Genomic DNA, 24,621 nt, shown 5'->3' with positions numbered 1-24,621 from the left:
TGCAACCAAATGCTCTATTCTTACAATAAACATTTCCAAACAAATTATAAAAAGAGAAGGCAGCATAACTTGCCACACAAACCATTGGGGCACTGCAAGCATTGAGACGCAGAGCCTGTGAAGCATTAAGTAGTCCGGTGTTCTGCACGTAACCTTCTTGATTCTATTACAGAAATAAATCCCAAGTGCCTGATTTACATCGCTCAGGTTTGCCAAAATGTGTAAACCTTCTTCAAGTTCTTGCAAATCAGTGGGGTTAGCCAGGAAGTACAATACGCCCATAACCTGAGCACAGCAGTTATAGCCTAATGCTAAAAAACAAGCATTAGGAAACATACCCATGGCAAACAATACATCCAAAAGTTACTCACTGCTGTTGGTCAGGGCCTTAGGGCATTGTCTCTCTCAATAAATAGAAAAAAACATATCCTTGGCAACACAACTAATATATAATACATTTTCTTATGCTGTGCTATTTGTTGATTTCTGTAAAGCTTTGCCTCATTCCTTTCTGAAAGGCAGATTCTCAAAAACACTTAAACCAGAATATTAAATGTTCTTTGCATTTCTGTTCTTCTCTGATACAGCAGTTGAAATTTTCAGGCCAAGGAGACTTTGGTAATTTAGTTCCTTTGATTTTCCAAGAAGCCATTGCCTTTAAGGAATCATAACTGGCTATGCTGAGGAGACAAATCCTGTTCTGTGGACAGAACTTGGTGGTTCGCTGAGCTTACTGGATTGTCTGATGCACTTGAAAACAGAAGTTTCAATAGTTAAAGAGTCATTTCTCTTTGTCTCAAGCACAAATTAAACTTCATTCAGCAGCAAAGCAGGTAGGAGGGAAATGAACCCTAAAAATAGTGAGGAAACTTTCATAAAGCCAATGTTCATTACTACCTGCTCTTGTCTGACGACAAAGGTGATGTCTTCGCCAGGCTTAACAGCCAGGCTTTCTTCTCTGATGCTGACCTGAAGCCCCTTGGGAGCAATCGATGGACACATATGCTGTGCTAAGTTCTGCTGCAGGTCTACGCCACCTTCACACACATTAGAAACAACTTTCCTGTACCTGCAAAAAAGAGTAGGCAGCAAGCACAGTGAATCAGAGATAAGCAGGAGAATGCCATCAGAGGCACCGAATGTGAGTGTGATGGTAGCTAATGAATATTCCTTGGGTTCACAAACAGACAAGATTGCAGATCATCAAAACCAACTCATGATGCAAATACTTTGATGAGTGACATTGCCTTTACTGAATAAAACCTGTTGAAGAAACAGGGTGTGGAGCACAATGAGGATTTCACTTGTATGCATTGGAAGAATCTGCCTTTTCAAATTTAGAAACATGCCTGACCAGCCCTCCAGGAGCTAGACAGTCTGCTGTCCTCTCTGCCATACCCTTTGCCAGCATTCAACAGTCTTCAGTGTTCTAGAGGTCTTCATTCAACCCCAAAGATCAGAAAGAAATTAGACCAAGCAGCTTCTGCATTAACCCAGAACCAATTGCTTAACTGTGGCTCTCAAATCTCTGCATTTCTTAAAACACATAAAGCATTTATTTAACATAACATATAGCATAAAAGGTAAAAGTATTAAAGAGTGAAAAGCCTAACACTTTTAAAGAACTAATAATAAAATACTTGGATGCATGCAGTAATTATTTACAGATAGGTTTCACTCAGGTAGGTTATTTTTAAACATCCTTTAAAATCGGAGTCAGATTTCACTCTTTTGAATTCCTATTCTGTATATCACAGCTGTCAGCCGCAACCCAAAAGGCATCATTTTCCTCAGTAAGGCAAATATACACAGAGACCGTGATGCTATTGCCAGATTTGACATTTCATCATTTGGTTCTCATCTCCACAACCGACAGTGATGATGTTATGATAAGCCAGAATAGACGCCAGCTGCAAGTTATTCTCAGCACAGACGTCAGACTACATTGTAGTGTATATTCTATGCGGTATTGTTTACAGTTAATAAAGCTTTCCTTTGATTCTGAGCGTCCCATATGGTCAGGAAAAGAATCTATTCTCCACAGAACTCCTTACCCCTATGGAAGTGAGAGACTGGGAAGTTCTGGGAGATGTTACTGGCTCCTCAGATTGATTCACCGGATTCAAACTGAAAATTGGTCTGAACCCAAGCAATGGGCTAAAAGAAAAGGCTCTGAATGGACATTCCTATCACAAGTGTAATAGTGGCTACAAAACGTTATCAAAAATAAAAAATATACTGAGAACAACACAGCTCCCCCTCTTCTCAAATTGATTAATTTCTGAACTGCCGTGAACATGTAACATTTCTCTTTCACTAGTCTGTAGGAAGCTTCTGCACATGCTCTAAGTCAGAGTCAGAACTTTTGCATTTCCCAGTTTTTGCAGTTTGCCTTATTTACATTTCCTTCAAATCACTTTTCTGGCCCTTGGTCAGAATGTTCTCCTCCTCTCTGGAAGCCTCTGCAAGCCAGTCGAACACAAAATCAGCTTACCCAGTGCTGCTGGTGTATGCCTGCCCCAGCACGCAGTCTTCAGGAGGTGCTTCAGGGTTAAACCAAAAGTCAGCAAAGCATTTGCTAGACTCCGACTTCAGAGGTGCAGAACGCTCAAACCCATAATCACTGAAAAACATCAACACCAAGTGTGTTACTATCCCCACTTCATTCAGCAGTCTAATTTGGGGTGGATGAGACTACTTTTTTAACAGTAAAAAGATTTTTTTAGTATTATTCTACCAGCTAAACACACAAGTTGCTGAAGCCAGTTCTGTTCTAAGTCTAATTTCAATGGGAGTTGTGTACACTTTGGGGAAAAACTGGTTGCAATTACTTTGTCAGTTCTGAAAAATTAACTCTCTTGGTAGTTCTGAGTTTTAAAAGCTTTCTTTTGCCACTCAGACCAACACATTTCTTCTTTTTTTTTTTCCTTCATTTGCAAATAGAAAGGGTTTGCTTGCCTTATAATCAATCCAATGGTCATTTTTCAAGTCTTGATCAATTGAGAAAAACATCAGGATTTGTTCAGTCAAGAGAAACAAATACTTAAAACATGGCAATCTTTTTAAACAAAGGCAAATACAAAAGCAACCTGTTATTCAAATAACAGCTTGCGTATTTGTTTATACATGGCTATGTGGGGAGAGGGGCAAAAGGAGGAAAATAAACCCATCTCAAACTCTAAGTAACTATTTACTAGCAATAAATCAAAAGGTCCACAGAGAGACTCACCATAAGAAATCAGAGTTCACACATTCACAAACTTTGGATGTAAGAGCTGATGTGAAACTTCTCCCTTTAATACACCATGATGAAATCTTCCTCTTTCGAAAGCTCCTCTGCTGGCCCATGATGCAACGATCACCCTGAACATCAAAGCACCAGACTTATTGCACACCATAACCTACACCACACAGACATGACCTTACGTTGTCCTGAGAAAGGCTGGTCTTGCTGCCAAGACTATAAACTTGTATCAACTCTCTCATATTCAAATGTATAGGTATAGAAAGCTCTCATATCCCCTCTGTCCAGTAATGGGCCATTACAGAGTTGTAACATATTTCGGGGCACAAATCCAAAGATGTACATGAAAATTCAAGTGCAATTTAACCCATGCTTCATGTGTGCACAAACTAGGGACTACCCTACAATTGGCCATTTAAAAATTCAGCATGGATGCAGATGGCTGAAGTTCTATCTAAATCACCACATCTTGTGTTGACAGTCGCAACAAAGCACCAACAAAGCACCAACCTTGTGGACACAGGCAGAATGAAGACTATCTGAACACACTACATTAGTAACTGGGCAGCTGCAAGTACTCAAAGTCATTTTAGTAGTTTCTAATTTCTGAAAGACATTTCAATGCCAATATCCCAAGATACTCTTACTCTTTGGGCTCAGATCTGCATAACATTCTTTGTAACACACAGCATTCCCAAACAAGAAGTGTAAAATTAGGCATGAGAACTAGCAAATAAGAGCTGGAGAGCTGGAGTAACAAAGAGTAGTATGCAAAAAAACCCACCCTGCAGAAAGCAAGAGAACAAATGTACTGGAAGAAGCAAAACATAATAATCAGAATGATTATGAATAAATATGACATATTCCATTTAATGTAACCCCCCCCCCCCGATTTCTTTAATCAATACATTGTATAGAGAACGTAGCTTCCCAAAATTGGATTTGGCCCGAGCACCAGGATTAGCACAGCCTTAACGCATTACTGCAGAGATGGTATTGCCCAAAACAACTGCACTCCATGACATGATTGGTCCACTGAGATCCTAAATTACTTCTGGAATGGGCTTTACTTATGGCAATTTATATACGAGTACAGTATGTGGTCAGGAAGTTGGCAGAACACGACTGCATGTTGAAATTGCTTCAATCAATATTACACACTTTATGGTGTATGCTTCACAATCCAGCAGGACCACCTATTATTATGGCAGACCACCAGATATACTTCCGCCTTTCCCAGGACACAGATCACACAACCAAAGGGAACACAAAATCCTCTCTCATTTTAAACTATTGTAAAATCAGCAAATACCAGCATAAGGAGATCAAAGCTGGGGATATAGCATCCAAATTCTATTTGAAAATGTTTTCCTAGCACACAGTTCTACATGAATCCGAAAGCTACTACGAAGTTGTGGCAGTTAACATAAGACCACAAATACCTGTAGATTTGTGAGCTCCCAAGACTCATAGTCATCATCAGTGCACTCCCTGGGGAAGGATGGTCTGAAGTCCACCTTCACCAGTTCCCAGTCCGAACGGTAGCTAATATGTCCAAAGACTCTGAACAAAAAGTTCAAAAGTAAAATCTTACTGCAAAGAAATAACATACATCTGAGATTCAAATTTTCAGTTCTATGTTTTCCTTTCCATGGTCATGGTTCCCTACTAAAAGATCCCTGGTGAATTTTTCTTCCACTTTTATTCCTCTTCATATACAATGTGTCTAGTTAGAAAACACTTGCCAATTGTCTATGAAACTTCACAATGAAAAAACATAGCTCCTAGATTAGAGATTTTTTTTTCCCCCAGCAAAGTATCCAGAAATTTAATTGAAAATATACTACTTTCTCTAACTTGGAACCCAACATTTTTGTCTATTATGTTGTTATATGAAACATAGAGAGCTCTCAGATTTTGACAGGGAGCTCAGATGAGGGAGAAGAACCCAGGATCACCGGATTCAATTTCCAGCTCTGTCACTCATTCCTTTTGATTATGGTGCAACTTCTTCAGTTGTTTTTATTGTTTTTGTTTTTTTTTTAACTTCTGCAGATTTTAGATGGCAATTTGCTATTGTTTAAACTCACAGCAGTATCATGAAATTGCATTCATTTCTAAGGAATACACTGAATCTACATATTGTACTGAGGAACTCTCAGACTCCTCTTCATTTCAGATAGTCCAATGTATAACAAAAACCAGCCACAAACTGTAAATTTCTTTTTGAAAAAAAACCCCAACAAACTGAAATTTCATTGCTTTAGAAACCAAGCTGTACTTTCAAAGCAGCCAACATTTTCAAAGTCAGAATATTTATTTCCAAAACAAAATGGGTAAGTATGACATCCAGCAACAAATTAGAAAGGATAAAGACTCTATTTGGGCAAAAGTCAAACGTATTTGTGGTTTGTATCAGGCTTATGTGGCTTACTTGCCAAAGAATTTAAGGTTGATTCTGGAGCCAACAATTTCTGTGCAGTTCATACTGCACAGAGTTCATATTCCAAGCTTTAGTAGTATTCTCCAAACTAATTAATTCCTTTTGTTTTGCCCTCAGTTTTGTTCAAATCCAGACACAGCAGGAATGGTATAGTTCTGCTAAAAGCATTCTGCTGCAAACAGTCATTTCTCTTGTCCTGAATACCAGGTTCAAAGTGGAACTAGGGTAGACCATAAGTGAGGAAATGGTGGATTCTCTGCAGCACAGAGGCAACATCATCACACTAAGCTCCTCCCTGGTAGATGGATGTAGAGATCTGAAGTGTACCAGAGAGGCTGAAAAATAGTCACAAAGACTAAAGATGTACAGTGATTTCCCCCTTTCCTTTCTGGCGTCTTTGCTTCTCAGCCGTAGCACAGAGATGTAGATGTCTATTGATTACTGCACATACTGCCCACATTATAATGACCAGACAATCCATGCGCACAGGAAACTTCACCATCAGAAGTGCACTTAATTAAACAGAAACATGTGCATTTAGTTTGTGTGTCTTACTCTTTTCTTAGTAAGGCTCTGAGATTAAAGGACTTGGATCATCTACTTTCTTTCCTTCTAAGTGTACTCATGGCTCAGAAGTAGAAACAATACACAAAACCTAAAAAAATGTGGCTCGGTCCACTGGCTGTATGTGCACATAGGTGTGTGGTCCTACTCCTCTCATCGAGACCTACAGGTTTGGTTCCTTTTTCTGGTTCAGCTGGATCCTGAGAGCTGCTGTCACCATATAATCTTATTCACTTGTAGTTACATACTCAATAAAGTTACTACTTAGGTGGTCTCACGCTTTTTCCACAATGCCTGGTTCAGTATGACTGGCTTTGCTGACAGGCACAAAGTGTCTTTTGCAGGCTAAATACCTGTACCTCTTTTTTGTTTTTAAAACTTTTTTTCTCCATACAAGGTACTAACATAAGGCAGACTTACAGCTACCTACCTACCTCAGCAAATGCTTCTTTAGGCACCACAAAACTTTACAAATTGGTTACATTTCTTTTAGTAACACGTTTATCAACAAATATGTTGAAGTGCAAGGAGCTACGTCCTGTCAAAGCTTCACTCTGGCCTCAAGAAAAGTATTTTCTATGGAATAGATGAAATTTTCTTCATCCATATTACCTATTTCAGGCAGATTACTCAGGAAAAAAGAAAGGAGATGGTTGTTTGAATTCAATGCAGAACAGAATAATGAAATTCCCCTGAAAATATAAAACAAAATCTCTGAACTATTAATAATCATCTTTAAGACCTCACAGAGGATGACTATGGAAAAGGAAACATTTCGCCTATACACACATACACAAACACACACAAATATATGTGTGTATATGTATATATAACCATATATATAAATCAACAAAATAGAGCTCAGAGAGTTACAGAATTGATTTTGATATCCACAAAGATACCAAACAAATTATTAAGCTATCCTTTTCTAAGCACCTTGGAGATAATTAAAATGATAGCAAACAGCCACCGCGGATTTGTCAAAAACAAATCATGTCAAACGAATGCAATTTCCTTCTTTTACAGGGTAACTGGCTTAGAGGAAAAAGGAAAGGAGAACATGTAGCATATTTTGACCTTTGTTAAAACTGTTACACATTTCTAGCTGACACTGTCTCAACTTAAAAAGGAAAACATCAGTGCAGATAAAATCGTGGTAATGAGGAATGGGAGTATATATCCAATTAGAAGAATCCATTTTCAAAAAGTAGTTATCAAACAGGGAAATATTTTGAGATATGTACCACAAAGATTTGATGGGTCCACAGTCAATATTTTCATTAACACCCGTGTGGTCAAATAAGAAACACACACAAAATTTTGCAGATAACACAGAAGGAAGGGAGCGGACACTGACTGGTGGAAGCAATGGTCAGGAAAAGTACTCCTAGGAAAAACACACCAACAAAGGTACAGAGCCAAAATGGAGAATAACTTTCAAACACTGAAGAAAAGGCTTGGGCAATTCTCAGGAATTAAAACAGGAATGTAATGTTGCTGCAAAAGATGACAGACTAATTCTAGGTTGTATTCAGAACTGGAAAACAGAAGACATGGAGGCAATTATTTTGATAAACTTGGCACTGGTGGAGCCTCTGAAAGAATATGGTGTCTAATTTTGGATGTTATATGCATATTTACATGCCCACTAAAAATGAATTTGAAGAGAGGCAAGGATGACTCAAGCTGCTAGCTGCTTAGAAAACGTAGCCAATGAAGAAAGACTGAAAGAATTGGGTTTTTCTCTGGAAAAGCTAAAACTGAAAAGTACAACAAAATGTCTTCAAAGAGTCTTGCTATGGATTGAAGACTTTTCTTCAAAGAGACCTGGAGAAGGGGCAAATAGGAAGAAAGACAAGGATCAATAAACTTAAAAGATACAGATACGCAATTCTCTAATTCTTTCTCCTCAGCACTGGAGGGCCACACCTGGAGTACTGTGTCCAGTTCTGGAATCCTCAGTATGAGAGAGACATGGACAGACTGGAGAGAGTCCAACGAAGCCCCATGAAGATGATGAAGGGACTGGAGCATCTCTCCTGTGAGGAAAGGCTGAGAGAGCTGGGACTGTCTGTGCTGGAGAAGAGAAGGCTCAGGAGGATCTTATTGATGTATATAAATACCTGGAGGGAGGGTGCACAGAGGGCAGATCCAGGTTCTTTTCAGTGGTGCCCAGCGACAGGACCAGAGGCAACGGACACAAATTGAAACACAGGAGGTTCCCTCTGAACATCAGGAAACACTTTTTTACTGTGAGGGTGACCAAGCACTGGCACAGGTTGCCCAAGGAGATTGTGGAGTCTCCATCCTTGGAGAATTCAAAAGCCGTCTGGACATGGTCCTGGGTGACTGGCTCTAGGTGCCCCTTGAGCCGGGGGGGTTGGACCAGATGACCTCCAGAGGTCCCTTCCAACCTCAGCTATTTTGTGACTCTGATTCTGTAATGGTAATGATACAAGCTATTGAGGCTGTTTATTCTCCCACATTGGAGCAAGAAATTAGTGAAACATCAGGATTAGAGTTAGAGATTCGATAACCTTTTGAGATATTGCCCAGTCCTGCATCCTATAATGTTATAAAAATTACAGAAATTACTCTAGAAATTATGCAAATTCAACTAGAGTAATATGGAACCTCTGTGCAAACTGTATGTGTATACAGCAAAGGCACTGCTTCAATGGGTGAACTATAAGCCTCTCCTCTGTGGATTTTTAGCAAAAGACAGAAATAACTTTTCTGCCTGTTGGTCCAGCCTCTTGCAAAAAAAAAAAAATACTCATTTCCATTATGGCTATTCTGATTCTATGGACTGAAAACCATGTTCTGACAGAGCACAGTAACTGCACCACTGATTCCACCATTCTCTGGCTTAATTAAAATTCCAGAGATTGAAGGAATTGTTCCAGCACAGCCACCAACCCTGTCAAAAATGCAGCCATACAGCTTTGTAATTCCTGGGGTAAATGTCCTAAGGAATCCAGCACCTTACATGCACCCAGCTTAGCAAACTGTTTGAAAAAAAAGGCTTAATGGTTATTAATGCTGTTGTTGCAGTAGACTTGTTGCCCTGTTGAGGACAGGGTTTTGCAGACACATCAGAAGAGCCCATTTAAATGTACTGCCAAATATCACTAGAATAAAAAAGTATTTTTCCAAAGGAAGAAAGAAAGGCATGTATTAAGTAGGATTCAATGGATTAGACAAAAATATGAGCTACAATAAAGCAATACGTAACAGCAATCACAATCTAATTGCTCAGGTGCAAAATATATATGTCCAATAAAATCATATTTATGGAAAAAACTGGAATGGTGCAGCAAGTGTAACTGATGATTAGAAGTTAAATATCAAGATGATAGTAATTCATAAGCTACTAAAACCTTCCTCTTGATTAATTATACTTCATTAGAAACCAATCAAATCAATTCTGTTGAAACTATGAAAGATGATGCAGTGATAAATAATTTTTGAAAGAAATTCCAATTACCTTGGAAATTAATTTACTTTTATTTGCAAGAATTTGGGATCCATAATTTTAACTTCAGTGTTTCAGTTGCCATAACAACTTTGTACATTTGTTCCTAGTTCATTTATGAGCACATCATTTTTTAATTTGATTGTATCATTTGATAGATAAGACAGTTTAATGCGGTTTTTAAGCTAACTCATTTAAACTATTTGCTGGAGGATTGCTGGTTATTTCTGTTCCTGATAAAGCTCATAATCAGGGGGAGCTAATTTAACAGAAATTATATGCAATGATAATCTTTTCCAGTAAATTCTCATTTCTATTCAATAGAAAAGAGCATCTATTCAATAGCTGTTCACATGAGCAGTAATAGCTGTGTCGCTTGCTGCCCGTGTCACCTGCAAACCACCCGACTGCAGCTCTGATGGTGCTGATGCTGGAGACTCCCAAAGACTTATCACGTAAACATTCAGCTTCCATGACTTCGTTCAGGAGAAATGAGCCTGAATTTGACAGCACACTGCTCATCTCGGATGTCACAGACATAGCTTTTTACAACCACTGCACTTGCCCTCCTCCTTAGCTCTTCTCCTGTGTTCTTCAGGATTTTGTTCATAGGCTTTCACAGCATCAAAACCAGAGCAGATGGATTTTAGCTACAGTGTCCCATATCATGGATCTCATGCCATATACATTAAGACACTCCTTGAGCAACTTTTTGTGGTGTTATGGTGGTTTACCTTTGAGCTGTTAGCCATATTGTCTCCAGACAAAGAAAATGGCTTTGATCAGCCTGATGTCTTGATCCTCAGAGCAGCACAGCTGACCCTGCAACAGTTTTGCTTTACTGATGAATATCTGAGAGCACTCAAAGACCTCAGAGTGGCGGCAGCGATCCTGCTGTACTACCCCACCAAGGTCACAAAGACAGCACATGTGGAATTTATTCAGATGTTTAACGTAGCAACTTCAGTTTTGCAGTCATACTGAAGACTAGTGATGACAACTGTGTGATGCACAGCTCCTTTTGTTTGAAATCAGATGCCTCTCTCATTCTAGACACGCTGCTTTAATCTCCCAAGTGCTGTGCTGGCTTTTGCTCTCCTCTATATGACTTTGTCATCAACCGTGATGTTGAAAACAGCATGCTGCCTAGGTAGCAGAATTTGTCTGCACAGTCCTGTACTGCCCTGTTGACACACTCTGCTAACTTGACATGCCAGTTGGGGCTGGAACCAGGACCTCTAGTTTTTTGGGAGAGCCTTCAAATGTATAAAACTACTGACAATAAAACCTAGGGTTTGAATCAGAGTCATGAGAACCCCACATACAGGTGATACGGGCAATCTCAATGGCTCTATCTTGGATAACATGTCTAAATTCCTCTGGGCAGCACCTAAGCAAAGATGTCCAAGCATGTGCAAAAAGGCAGGTACCTGAAATTCTTTATGGATCTAAACCTCAATATCCAACAGTGAGTATGGGTAAGGAAACGGTTAATTATTTTAAGGAAAAGGTTAATTATTTTAACAACTCTCAGCCTGTCTCTTGGGAAGTATTTGTTTAAATGGAAGCAGTCACAGAGCTATGCTAAAAAGTGGTATTTAGATCTTGTTCCCCATATAAGGTTACCTTTCCTGTAGTAAATCATATTAGTAGGAAATACAATTGTCAGTGAACTTACTGTACTGTTAAAATATTTTAACTGTCACACTTCCCTGATTATTTTTATAACAGAATTGCAATTTCAGATTGAATACTTAATCCACTTTACCATTCACTAGATATCAGAGGCCATTTATATTAAAACAGCAGCTGCTTTCTCAGTTGTCTTTTACGTAAAAAGAATAGTGTGTTAGAAGTTTCTTGTCAGTTTATGGTGAGCTTCAAGAGCCAAGTCCTTTGCTTCACTTAGACCTTTACTACAAAAGATGACAATATAACTGAAAAAGCAAATAAATATGACAATCTTCTTTTTGTTTTGCCTGTTGTAGTTCATATTATTACAGTGCCTTTGAACATAGAGCAAGACACGTGACCTCCCCATGTCAAAATCTGTAAAGAAATTACTAAATTGAGGGAGTAAAGTGATGAGGTTGTGGCATGGAATGATGCACTTTATCTCTAGTGTAAGCACCGCCAATAGGTAGTGTTCTCCTTAACTCACAGAAGCAGTAACATTTTTAATGAAAGATTTTCCAAGGGGATATGGGTTGGAAGAGCAGGTTAGCCATGACTATGTCCTACAGTGCTATTTAAAGCCTACCATTTTCAAAAAGAATATGACAGATGAATCTTTACAGACATGCTTTCCTTCTAACAGTTGTCTCTGCTTCCTTTATACTATTGTAAAATCAACAAAAACTAGGTGAGTCAAAGGGTTCATACTACTAAAATGGATGAAAGTAATGCAGAATTCAAGCTGCAATCTGTTACACATCAAGATTATAATTCAGGATATTTTTCTAATTCCCCAAAAGAAGGTAACAGAGGTCACATTTTCAGTGGCCTTCCTAAATTGCAACTACAGAAATGATGAATGCTTCCATGTGCAAAAGCAGACACCTGCTTACATAAAACAACTGCACATAAACAGTGCTTGTGTACACAACAGATCATGTGCAAATATGCTGAGACACTTATGATTTAAGTGCCTTAAACTACAAACACATGCATATAGTTAATGCACTAAAGAGTAGGTTGGTGGTTTGGGTTTTTTTTTTTTTTTTGGTTTGGCTGCCAAAGTGAAAAATGAGGGGAGGAAACAATTTAGTTGAAATTGAACCAAAATATGTTTTTTCATTGTTTCCTGCCCCCAAAAAATAATAATTGCCATTCATTCTTTATGCCAAAACATCTTGGTTTCAGCTCTTTTGGGGAAAAAGAACGGAAATGAATGCTGAGGTTCTGAGAAGTGCTGGGGAGGAGCAGGATGAGTGTGTTCCCATTTTATCCAGAAGCTCAGTGGCTCCATGATGTTTGTGGACTACCTCCAACATTTTTTTCCATCTATTTGGTAAATTCCTGTCCAAGAACAACCTTTTAACATGTAAGCTGTTTGGAAAAAAATTGCAGATTTCATGCCTAGCCTGATGCCCTATGGAGAAGTAAATACAAGGTGGATAGTGAGCAAAATGGATTAATTTAAAACACAAACATATGATATTGTAGAGGATAGCTTTACATCATTCACATCATTCAGCTCTCCGCTGTCATCCTACATAAAGATTGAATTAATTTGGGATACTTACAAAATTTTAGAATTAATTCATTAGCTAAGATTTTTTTTTTTTCTCCTACTAACATATTTAAAAATAGGGTCTCTTTTGTCACAGGTAGGAAATTCTTCATTCAGACTTCACTTGGCAGAGCCAGAGTAAATAGCCTATGGTCACCTAAACTGTGGCTCCTTCATTTTGAGAGCAAGATACAGCAAAATGGAGTTCAAGACCTCACCCAAAATTAAGTATAATGTTTGAACAATTGTATTGTTGGCCTAGGTTTCTAATGTCTACCTCATCAGCAGCATTTATTAGAATTAGAAACTAAAATGGAACTGAGAGAAGAGAAGTTAGAGCACTGTAGCTGCAGGCACTCACTCTGTGACAGGGGCTCAAAATGACACAAAGACTCTTTCTGAATGAAAAAGTCACATGTTGCCCTTTCTCTGTCCTTCTCTCCTCCTTTAAATAGGGACAAGGTGATAAAAGATTCTTACAGGACCTGGATTCCTAACCTTTCAGTTCCTCTTATTCGGATATATTTCCAGGTCTGCCCTCAAAATGTACTAAATATGGTCTTTAGCAAGACACTGAAAGCGTCATGTTCACATGCTTCTGAATATGTTATGAAAACTTTAGGGAAAGAAAAGAAAAGAAAAAAACCAAAGCTTTACCCACTGAACTTCTTTTGAGCAGAGGGAGAGACAGAGGCAGTCCCATGGTCTTGGCTCCAAGACTGCAGGTTGGCAGTGACACCAGAACGCATTGACTCGCTCTGCTAACGTCTGTGTCCACAGTGATGTCAGCAAAAGCATTAGACTTGCCACTAAACAGACATCTGTATATCTGGATCACTGGTATCTAGACTAGATTGAAACAGAGTAACCAGTTCGCTTTTTCAATGCTTTTTCCACCATTCTTTTCCTGTCTTTCTGTATGTTTCCTCCATCTATTGACAGACGGATATGTTCCTCGTTATGCGGAGAGCAGAACAACCATTTCATAACTGAGCAATGCTTCTCAAACAAAAGATTAACTAACTCTGCAAATAAAACCTAGAATTTGCCTTGGGAAATCAGCTATTCTCTTACATAATGAGGCTTTATCTACCATTTATCTACTTTTTTTAAGGGTCACGGTATGAGAAAGTTAGTAGTGAAGAATTCACAACAGAGAAGGACCTCCACCCAGTAAGATCCTCAAAGACAACAGAAAAGGTAGTGTGCTGCCATGTGTGGCACAACAATAAGCCCCACAAACTACATGTAATGTTGACTGTTACTGATGTTGTTAAAGGTGAGGCTGACATTCCTAGCAGAATCGACAGTTGCAAAAACCCAGATGGTTCTCCCTAATATCTAACACCTGTTAATATCATATCCACCTTGTTTTGATTAAGTTTAAACTAGACTATTTTCTTGCTTCCATTATCACCTAGGAACCCAACAGGAACACAACAACAGACTTTCGAAATAGCAAAATGCACATGCAGGAGTTCTGCGGTTCAGAGATATCATAAAGTTCCCAGCAGCATCTTAAACTGTTACTCTATGAGACCTTAGAAAAAAAATCCGTCTGGAAAAAAATACAATTACCCACAAGGAAGATTTTGATTCTACCACCTGACAAAAAGAAAAGCAGTTCTTTTATGTAACCTCTTATTGGCCTTTTAAAAGGGGCCATGGTCTGCAGTACCACGGTTATTGTGCCTGCTGGGTTTACACTGCAATCTAAATAACCTGGTTTGGGAAACACTCCCAGGAGCTGAACTGTGATTTAGAAGTCATTTTAACAGGTTTGAAACTTTCATTATATGAACTACTTCCTCTGAAGAGGAACATCAATATTTCAGACACACAAAAATTCTTCATTTTTCCACTGAGTTAGGCCATTACTCAATCCAGCGTTATTAAGTAATTTTTCCCAAATATAATATATGAAGTATAACACTGGGCTGCAGTAACTTTCATTCTTAAAGAATTTAGAACAAAATAGAGCCTGCTAGACCATGCACTATTTTGATGCATATATATCAAATAGCTGTGAAAATTTCTTAGCAAACCTTACTTATTCATTTAGCAATAAATGGTGGATTTGAGCTCTTCATTTAGAAATTGATTTTTAAACAGATCGAGTTTCCTAAACTTCATGAATACTTTACTGCTTATCTTTCCTAACACTCTTAACTAGGTCTATTTAGAAATTGATTTTTACACAGAATGAGTTTCCTAGAGTTTTTCAGTACTTTACCACTTAAACTCCTAAAAATCTTAAGTAGGTCTATTTGCAGAGTGCAATGGAATAAAATATGTTTTCCTTGGCATTTGAGTGTACATATTTTGAATACTACAGGGGATTTAGATGAATGATTTAGATTAATGTCGACTGGCAGATGACAATTCAGTTTTATGAAAACTTTTGACAAGTCAACATTTGTTTTTTCTCCGTTTTGGAGAAAACGCAAAACTTTCTGCAATGAAGATTTGAGGCAACCAGGTTCACATTCCCCTGCTCCTTCAGTGAAGCTTACCAGACCAATTCATTTTCAAGAAGTTAGGACAGAATAGGAACGCAAATGGAAGCCCCTTACAAGTCAGGTCAACGTTTCAGTCACCATGCTGCAGAATGAGAAATCTCTCTTACACACAGTGTTACCAGGTCCCTTAATGTCTTTCCCAGATAATCTTTTTGTGGTTTGGTTTTATTTTTAATAAAGATTAAAAACCTTGACGGAAATCCCTAAGCTGACTTCAGTGGAACCAGGATTTTAGCCTACAGTAATAGCCGCTTTCTGTACAAGTAAAATACTCTTTGACTCTGTGAGTTTATTCTAGAAGCTCTAAATGAGATAATGCTTGTTCCACAATTTTGCTGTACACTTTTTCAGTTATTACCTTCCTACTTCAGAATTGTGCTATCTCTCCTAATTTATGCAGATTTTGACATTGGACTGTATTCAAAGTCCTTATTCAAATAACCTCCATACGAAAGGGAGAAAATTAAATTCCTGTACAAGTAAAAAATGTCAGACTAGGTCCTTAGTAATGGATTTGGGGATTCCTTGGGGTGAAAGACACTACTAATTTATTTCCATTACCATACACAATTTCATCTTACCACATTCTACCCAGAAGAAAAAACACTTTTTATCTAATAAAATGGAAAAGATGGCACAGTTGATTTTTTTTTTCCAGGGAGTGTGTATCAGTGGATGACATTTCTCAAAAGCAGCAAATCACTGTAGATTGTCATGCACAGCAACTCAGTACAAGCATGAAATTTTGAAAGAAAATGACCTAAGCCAGACAGAACGACAAAAGGTCTTGATGTAAACTCAGACAGAGCATCATGGGGCATACAACGTCACCCTGAAAGTAAAACCCAATCAAAAGCAGTAGGAGAGACAAGGAAGCTGATAAAATGGCAACAAGGAAACACATACTGCAGGTTTATTCTTCTCATTATCTTTAGAGTCTGGGAGGAAGGCTGCTTGTCTTTTCAAGGCCAGTCTGTGATAGAATGTGTTTGATGTCTTCCACGTTCAGCAGAACTAGCTGCAAAGTAAGATCCTACAAGCCTGGCATTGAGGTGCTGGAGTCAGACTCTTGTTCTGCCGTTAGAAGCACACAAGTCACATGATGCTTTTTTGTCAATCTGGGCTCACGTACCAAATCTAGCTACAGTTTTATGTATTTCAGATGGATGATTTCAAAAAGGCATCGTGTTTTACAAGAGCTCTTTAGCCCATTCAGCCAGATATTTAAATACATCTTCACAAAATCACTGTTTTTAATGATATTTTAGAAAAAAAAAAAACCCAGAGCATATAGTAATCACATATCATTTTATCTGCCAGTAAGTACAGTTTAGGGTAAGCTTTTGATCCCTCTACTTCCACTGAAATCAATAGAAATCCTTCATTCAGAAGTGTAAGTATCTCCGTGTGGCATATATTATATGATAAAAAAACCCTATACTTGAGAGAAGGGGAAGATGGTGGGATAATACTGTTCTTCCCAGGTCATATATGTATAATGGAGGATAAATGGGACAGTGGAGAAAGAAAGAAATAACTAACAGAACAAATTCACCTCTGCGCAGTACAGTGTTATGAACTTGGCGCAATGCTTTTAAGTACATTGAGTAGGATTTCTGTTTTGATGAGGATCCTTTACACAGCTCCATGCTGGGCTATAAGCTGTTTGGGTTTTTTTCCCCCCCTGGGGAAAATGCTACCGGTACATGTCAAAGGCAGCTCTATTTGTAACTCCTAGGAGAAAAAGCTTGTCATGAACACACTGAGCTCCAATATAAAGGATTGCACAAGCTGTTCTGATAGGAACACAGGTAACAACCTGCACATCCCTGAGTGCACTCCCCTTTCCTGCTGCAGTCAGCATGTGCCTTTCTCCCTAATTGGACAGGTGTTTTTTACTCTCAGACACTTCTAAAATATTAGCATTTATCCTAGAAATGGAGCAAAACCTGCAGCTCAGATCCAGATGTCCTTGGCCCTTTGGAAAAAGACAGATAAAAAGGGGCCTGAGATGCAGAATTTGGTTATTTTTAACTCTATTCACAGCATCTGCCTCAGTCACTGCACAGAATAAAAACGTGTATTTGTTAGCACAGTGTTTGGTTACACAAAGTACTGCAATGCTTGTTACCAGGACAACAATATAGTTTTTTACACTGTGAAGACAATCTTTACAAGAAGAAAGGACAGATATTTAACATTTTTTAAGTCTGCCTAAGAATCTATAGAAAACAGAAAAAATGCAGTAATTAGTTATTTTTTTACCTACGTTTCTCTGATTTGTATTTGCAGTCCTATTATTCCACTCTCCCTGGTGGTAACTTTGCGAAATTTCACCTGAACATAACACTTCATGTTTACAATCTGAAATACTGCACTCAAGTAATTTTAAAGACAGGTTGCATACTAGGGCTTGGACGTCAGTGTAAGAGCCTCCGTGACTGCAAGAAGCAAAAGCCACTGACTCAAGAACTATGTCAAACATCCAAAATTTAAAATATGCTCAAGTGCATAAGCAGAGAGAGCCCTGAAAAAAGAGATAAAACCAGAAACTTACGTCATGACCAGTGTCTCATCTCCAGGTTCACTGAGTAATCCATCTACAAAGACTGAAGTGCTGGTAAAATTATGCGTACTCCAAGTCTGGCCTTCATCTATGCTGAACCTGTAAAAAAGCAGAAATGGTTTTAATTTACAACTGTTATTATACAAAACAGAATTGATTAATTAAAAAAAAAATCCCCTCGCTACTAAAGCCCAGGATTTATGATCACCAAAATACAATATGCCTGGACAGTATATCATATTAATGTGATCTTTTTCTCAGCAATGTATCCAGGGGCTCACATCTTTAGAAGGTGTATAATAAATTTGCCACAACAATGGAAATTCTCAGGCAGATAAAAACTGAGGTCTGTCAACAAACTATCTTGCTACCTTGTAGGTTCAAGAGCAAGTTAATCTACACTTCATTCTTTCTAGTAGTCTCTGAGCTAGACACCTGTTAAGCAGAGGTCAGTGAAGCATGGGAGCCAAACAGCCCAATTGCTAAAATATGTGGGAGGTGCGGTGACTGCAGGCACCAAGATGATGGCCCTTCACAGCTGCTACCATCCACTTAAAAATTTGCAAAAGATGCTGATGAATTGGCAAAACATATTTCAAATACTCTGTGCACCCAAAATTTATGAATCAAATTTTCTTCTCTACATTTCCTCCAGGTCTTTTGGATAGTAGGTTTATGATGGCTTTCACCCTAGCTAACCAAGTACATAGCCTAGTTCCTACTAGTGTATACAGTATTATGTAAAAATGAACCACAAGTGACGAAGATCTCTTATGTTTTTTATGCCAAAGATGATAGTTCTGTATGCCACTATGTAAGATTACCATATTTTGCTTCAGTATTATGCAGTTTAAAACTTGGTATTTTATGACAAAATGCTTTGCAGAAAACCTTTCCTGCCAAACAAGATGAGAAGGCCATTTGCTGCATTATCACTATAGGACAGTTTCTATGCACAGTACAGTTAATTTGTGCATAAATGTCTCAGATGAACTGAGCTTTTTGCATACTGTGTTACACAGCACATAAGGACACATAAGTCCTTTCCCCATTGGCTCCCAAAGTCTATATTATATTGCTCTTGAGAGAGCAACTCAGGACTATTCTCCAACATCTTCATTCACTGTGGCGCTTGGAAGGGACAGAGCTTTATGAATGAACAGTATGAATAGTATGAATGAACTATCCTGACTGGGTACCTAAGCCACATATGCATCTTAGGTTGAGCATCATTGCCATATACTGCTGGTGCGACCAGTAGCAGATAACAATCATGCTGAACATGGCTTGTACTGTAGAGTTCCAGGATAGCCTTTTAAGCAAAAATACCTATACTGATGCCAGAAAATTTTATTATTATTAATACGTTATACCACGGTACTTTCAGCACCATGAAGTAATCTTTAAGAAAACATCCACCTGCATTTTGTTGACTTAATGAATGATAAATTAAGCTGACTCCACCTGCATTTCATACATGATGACACTAAAATGCTCATCGTAAATTCTGAACTTTGCCTTAAGTCTCGAATACACGATAGCTCTACTCTAATTGACTGTAGGATTACTTGAGTATTTTCAGAGGGATAGAGGTGTCTTTGATGGCCACAATAACTCCACCATGGTCCAGGTACAAGATGTGGTGCTCTTCTTCAAAGACCTACAAGTCAGACAAAAAAAGGCCAGCTAAGGAAATGTACAAACCAGCAGAAATAAAATGTATGAGCAAACCAGGATTAAAAGACTTCTATGTTTTATAATGTCCGCACTTCAAATTGAAAAGGACATAAAAGTCAGTTTAACTCTTATATTTCTCGCAGCTGTAAAAGAAAAGAAAGTTAAGCAGGTGAATCAGAAAATGTTCAGGTTCAAATCACAGTCAGATTAAACTGTCTGAAGTGATTTTAGCCCAAGCTTATATTTCTCACAGTATGCATTCTGCATTCCTTCCTATTATATATCACCAAGTGACCTATCACCTTACTTTGGTATTTGCCATATTCTGTGTATCTTGCAGAATAAAATGTTTTGTAGTCTAATTCTAAGAAAAATAGGAAAAGTACTGCTGTCCGTGACTTTCTCACATGTTCTCCAGACTCTACAGAATTTGAAATAATTGGTGCAAGCATGTTTTCTGCATTTCCAGTGTCAATGATTTATTTAAATTCAAACTTTATGTGATCTCACACAGAGGCCGCTCTGAGTTCAGAACCAAAATACACGGAATATTGATTTAATGGTATAAAGGATTCAAAATTTCCTAAATTATTTTCATTCATTTTCTAGAGGTCATCAGCAGTACTAAAATAAATGAACAGGTAGATATCTTCCCTTTTTTACATGTGAAATCTGTTTTAAGGCAGGGTTTACTCACGTTATTAACCTGTGAAAGTTCATTTAACATAAGAGCAGGTGATAAAGTGAGAGTTACTACACACACTTAGCAGTTAATAGATGAACATGCAGCCGCCTACAGGCTTTGACAAAGCAAAGGTGAAAAACATAAAGGTTAGCTTTACTTTGCCTTGTGAATGAAAAAACCTGGCAATACTAAATGCTTCTTTTTTTGACAATACTTAATGCTACATTTAGAGGATTTATCAGTAAGACTGAAACAGAGGTGGGAGAAAAGTATCTTACAGCACATTCACAATTACTTCAAAAATAATAAGCATTTAATTTGGGTTCAGAATTTAGTCTTCCTCTCATCTAGTGAGAGCCTATTTTACGGGAATCCTAGGGCTTCAAGTGTCTGATCAGCTTTTCAGTGTTGCCAATTTATAGGCGAAACCCTGATATGAGGCATTTACAGTCCTATCTTCTTGTTCCACACAGCTGCGTATTTTAGAAGAGAATTCAGTAAAGGATAGACATTAATTTAGATGCACTTCAAAAGGATGAGATTAGCTGGAGTCAGATAAGCAAGCAGAGTTTTGATCCTCCTCTAAACTTTGTTTGAACTTTTGCTCAAATCAAAATGAAATGATATATGCTGGGACACAAAGTCTCCAAAAGCTTCACCATCATACTGAAGATAATAAGCTGGTATGTGCATCACTTTATCCAAATTAGGTTTTCCCAGAAAAGCACCATGGCACTTCCTCATGCACCATTTCAGTACCCCAGCCTTACCCTACATCCACTTGGCACACTATGAAGCACAGAGGATACATTACAGGCACATTAATGCCATCTTTATATCATGCTCTTCTCGTACACGGTTCAAATATTTAAGAATGAAAAATGTATGACATTCCTGATGAAAGTAAATCTTCATCTTCAGTACATTGAAAAGAATTAACGATTTCATGCCTGTGGAGTTCAGCACAAAAGTAAATATTTCTGTCTACTTTCTAGAAACAAAACCAAGACAATCAGTTTGCAAAGGATTTAGGCAAAGATGGTCCTGGTGTCAGAGCTGAAATTCGAGCCCAGGATCAAGTGATATGTATGTTCACAGTCAGCCACGAATTCTGATATATGACTCTCCACTAACTAAAGTCAGGTAATAAATTCATTACAATCCTTACTGGTAGCCAGCAACTACAGAAGTAGATTCTTATAACCTATTTCTATGTTTTTTCTTTCTGTAATTTTTGGAGCATGTTATATGCTTTACAATTGTAATGTCAACTTCTTTTCTCTCCCTCTCTCCCCTCCATCTGCTCTCCATGTTTTTTCCTGTGTCTGTCCTAACAACTTCAGCAGCTATTTCAGGCCAGGATATCTGTTGGGAGAAATTAGGAGAGCTCCATGAATTCAATGAAAACATGTTTAAATGAATCTAGAGAAATATACTCCACACAATTTTACTCTGAGATATGTAAGTTTCAAAAGTAACCAAAAATGCCCAAAGTCACTTGCTTCTCTCACAAAGTGACATCCATTTGTAAATTCAAATCTGGAAACAGAAGTTTTCCTACACAGAATAAGCCAGTTGGACCTTCCCAGGGGTGAGGCTGGGATTGCAGCCTTTCCTGTTGTGCTTAAAGGTGTTACCATCCATCTCTTAACGATGTCTGCAGAAAAACAAGTAGTCTTGCTTAAACAAATGTTTTCCAAATTGCTTTGATACAAAAGGATTTGGCATAGAGAAATAATATTCCAACAAACAAAGCACTGGACTAAAGCTCCAGAGATCTGGATTCTGTCCCTAGACATACAACAGACTTTCTGTGTAACCTTATTAGCTTAATTGGGCATTTTGTTGCTACGCTAGCTACTTTGGTAGCAGATCAAATATGAAAGGTTTTTTGTTGTTTCTCCTTTTATTTAAGCCTTTTCTTTTGAAAGCCAGACCTTTCTCTTACTCTGTTTGCCCTATTTCAAGCACAGTGTTTTAACAGATGCTGTTGAAATAGCAAAGGGAACCATAACTGTGAACAGAAATCAGTTTGTACAGTATCTATCTGACTGCTATCATGTTCATTAACATATTTTATGATATTGTTTTCCTCATGTAATAGAGAAATCTTCTAAATAGACATATCTGTCCCACAAGTTCACCTCAGGCTACATCTTCGTCGTTCACTTAAGATGATCGAAGCCCACATAGTTCATGATAATGTCAAGGTGAGACTATCTTCTCCTACAGGCCAGATCGCTGCTGTTGCATGGACATTCAAGCTACTTGTCAATCAGCTCCTAAACTACTGCTATTTACAGTGCAATGTTGTACAATACATAGTCACAAATTTCAGCTTGCCTTAAAATGCTACGCAGGGGAGCGATGGTTTCAAGAGATACTAATAAGTAGCTCAGGCATTGTGCAACTGAAAGGCAGAAGAACAACTGGAGCAAGCCCAAGTGGTATTGTGGCTACTTATAATCACAATCCTTATGTTTTCTTTTCTGTTTATCACTAGGATTTACTTAATTTCACAAAACTCTCATTTGGTCATTTTTATTTCTACCTATAAACACTGGTTGTATATCCTACTATAGTAAGTCTTCCTGAACTCTCATATGACCTTACCATATGCAAGCTATGGAAATAAAGGTTCAGTTGAAATCATTTAAGTGTAGACAGCCGGTTAAGAAATTATGGAATGAAAATGATCAGTAGATTGTTGTTAAATTGAGAATGTATTGCACATTCAGGAACTCAGGGACTGGTCCCAGTTATGAATCACAAACTGAATCTGAGTCAACAATGTGATGCCAGTGTAAAGAAGACAAATCTGAAATGAGGTGCCAGTAATGTCAAGACATCAAGGGCAATCATTTAATTCTGTTTAGTACTGATAAAATTTGTAATTTTGCATTCAGTTTTACCATGCTTCAGGAGAGGGATGTCATATTAGATAGTCCAATCAATGAGCAACAAAAAGGAAAAGCGCTTTAGAAATTTGATCCATTAGGAAAATCAGTGGATTTGAGTTTGCTGTTTTCCAAGAAGAAAAGCCCTATACTCTGGGTAGACATGAGAATCATCTTTCAACATCTGAAAAGTTATTGAAAGGTGACAGAAAACCACTCCTCTCCAAAGACAAGAAGAAATCAACTTATCTTGCAGAATTTGTGAAACTGTGAGAACAGCAAAAAGCATAGTAGGCTTACATTAAATATTCAGAAAACTCTATGAAGAATGGTGAAACACCAGGTAGCCAGACTGCAGAATCTCCTACAGTGAACGATTAACAAATAGGTCTGGCAAACCTGTGTCAGAGATGTTCCTAGTACGTTTGATGTTGTCTCAGAGCACGCAGTCGAACTACATGATCTTTCACCTTCCTCCCAGTCCTATATTCCTATGAACCATTACTGCTATTATTTCAGGAAAGCTTTTAATTAATTCCTTGAACTGCCTTTTCTCCTAAGTCTTTTATATTTACTTTTCTGCCTTGCTCTTTCACTCTGTGCAAGCACAGACTGCTCATCTTCTAGTCTGTAGACAGCTCTGCAACATCATGTGTGGCATGTGAGAAAGGTGACAGGCACTCGGTAATGACAACTGCAAAGTTTCCAAGTCAGTGACTTAAACCCACCCGAACACGAGCTTTGCTCTGCTTCTGCCAGCTCATGAGATCTGTAATTAACTGTCTAAATAATTCCTGTATCATCTAACTGAAGCCTTGTCTTTTGTTGCATGAGCTCCAACAGAGAAAGGAAATGTACCGCTGTCCTCCGGAAGAACTGTTCGATCATGAACAGTGAGGCCATAAAATAATCCACATTTTCATTCTGATCACAAATATTAGGATTGAGTAAGCTCTTTCAAAGGCTTTGTAGCAGTTCTAATTAAAGCAAAGCTAGCAAAGGTGTTTTTCATTTTGACTGTCATAATAAGGGATCAATTTGTGGTTGGTTTTGCAGCATGAATAGTCATCTTAAGGTCAAGTTTCATCACATATCATTTGTGTGAGTGTCTCACAAATAAAAAGCAGCAAAAATATGAATTTGATCCCCTTTGCTCTTTTCTTATTACTTTTCACACCAGAAAAAAATATAGAACTTTGGCAAATGCTGACAATAAATTATTAGAGAGGCCTGTATGACGTATTAGACAACACAGTACCCACTGTAAATCCTGGAAGGCTTTTGCATTTAAACACTTATTTATCTTATGCTAGATTTCA

At 38.1% G+C, this 24,621-nt stretch overlaps 1 protein-coding gene across 6 annotated transcripts in view; it reads right to left on the bottom strand.

Annotated features, from left to right (window-relative positions):
* SORCS2 (sortilin related VPS10 domain containing receptor 2) overlaps positions 1–24,621 on the bottom strand; it is a 581,857-nt gene that overhangs the window by 40,833 nt on the left and 516,403 nt on the right. For all 6 annotated transcript variants that reach the window (XM_069794263.1, XM_069794279.1, XM_069794269.1 and 3 more), the window contains exons 13-18: positions 19,612–19,703; positions 18,035–18,142; positions 4,687–4,807; positions 3,230–3,363; positions 2,495–2,623; positions 898–1,069 (exon numbers count right to left, since the gene is read on the bottom strand). In XM_069794263.1, the coding sequence (XP_069650364.1) occupies positions 898–1,069; positions 2,495–2,623; positions 3,230–3,363; positions 4,687–4,807; positions 18,035–18,142; positions 19,612–19,703 (756 nt within the window). The remainder of the gene's footprint in view (positions 1–897; positions 1,070–2,494; positions 2,624–3,229; positions 3,364–4,686; positions 4,808–18,034; positions 18,143–19,611; positions 19,704–24,621) is intronic.

The sequence above is a fragment of the Haliaeetus albicilla genome, chromosome 1, assembly GCF_947461875.1.
Source record: "Haliaeetus albicilla chromosome 1, bHalAlb1.1, whole genome shotgun sequence".
Lineage (NCBI taxonomy): Eukaryota > Metazoa > Chordata > Aves > Accipitriformes > Accipitridae > Haliaeetus > Haliaeetus albicilla.
Note: the sequence above shows the minus strand (reverse complement) of the source record. Positions and strands in the feature narration are given on the sequence as shown.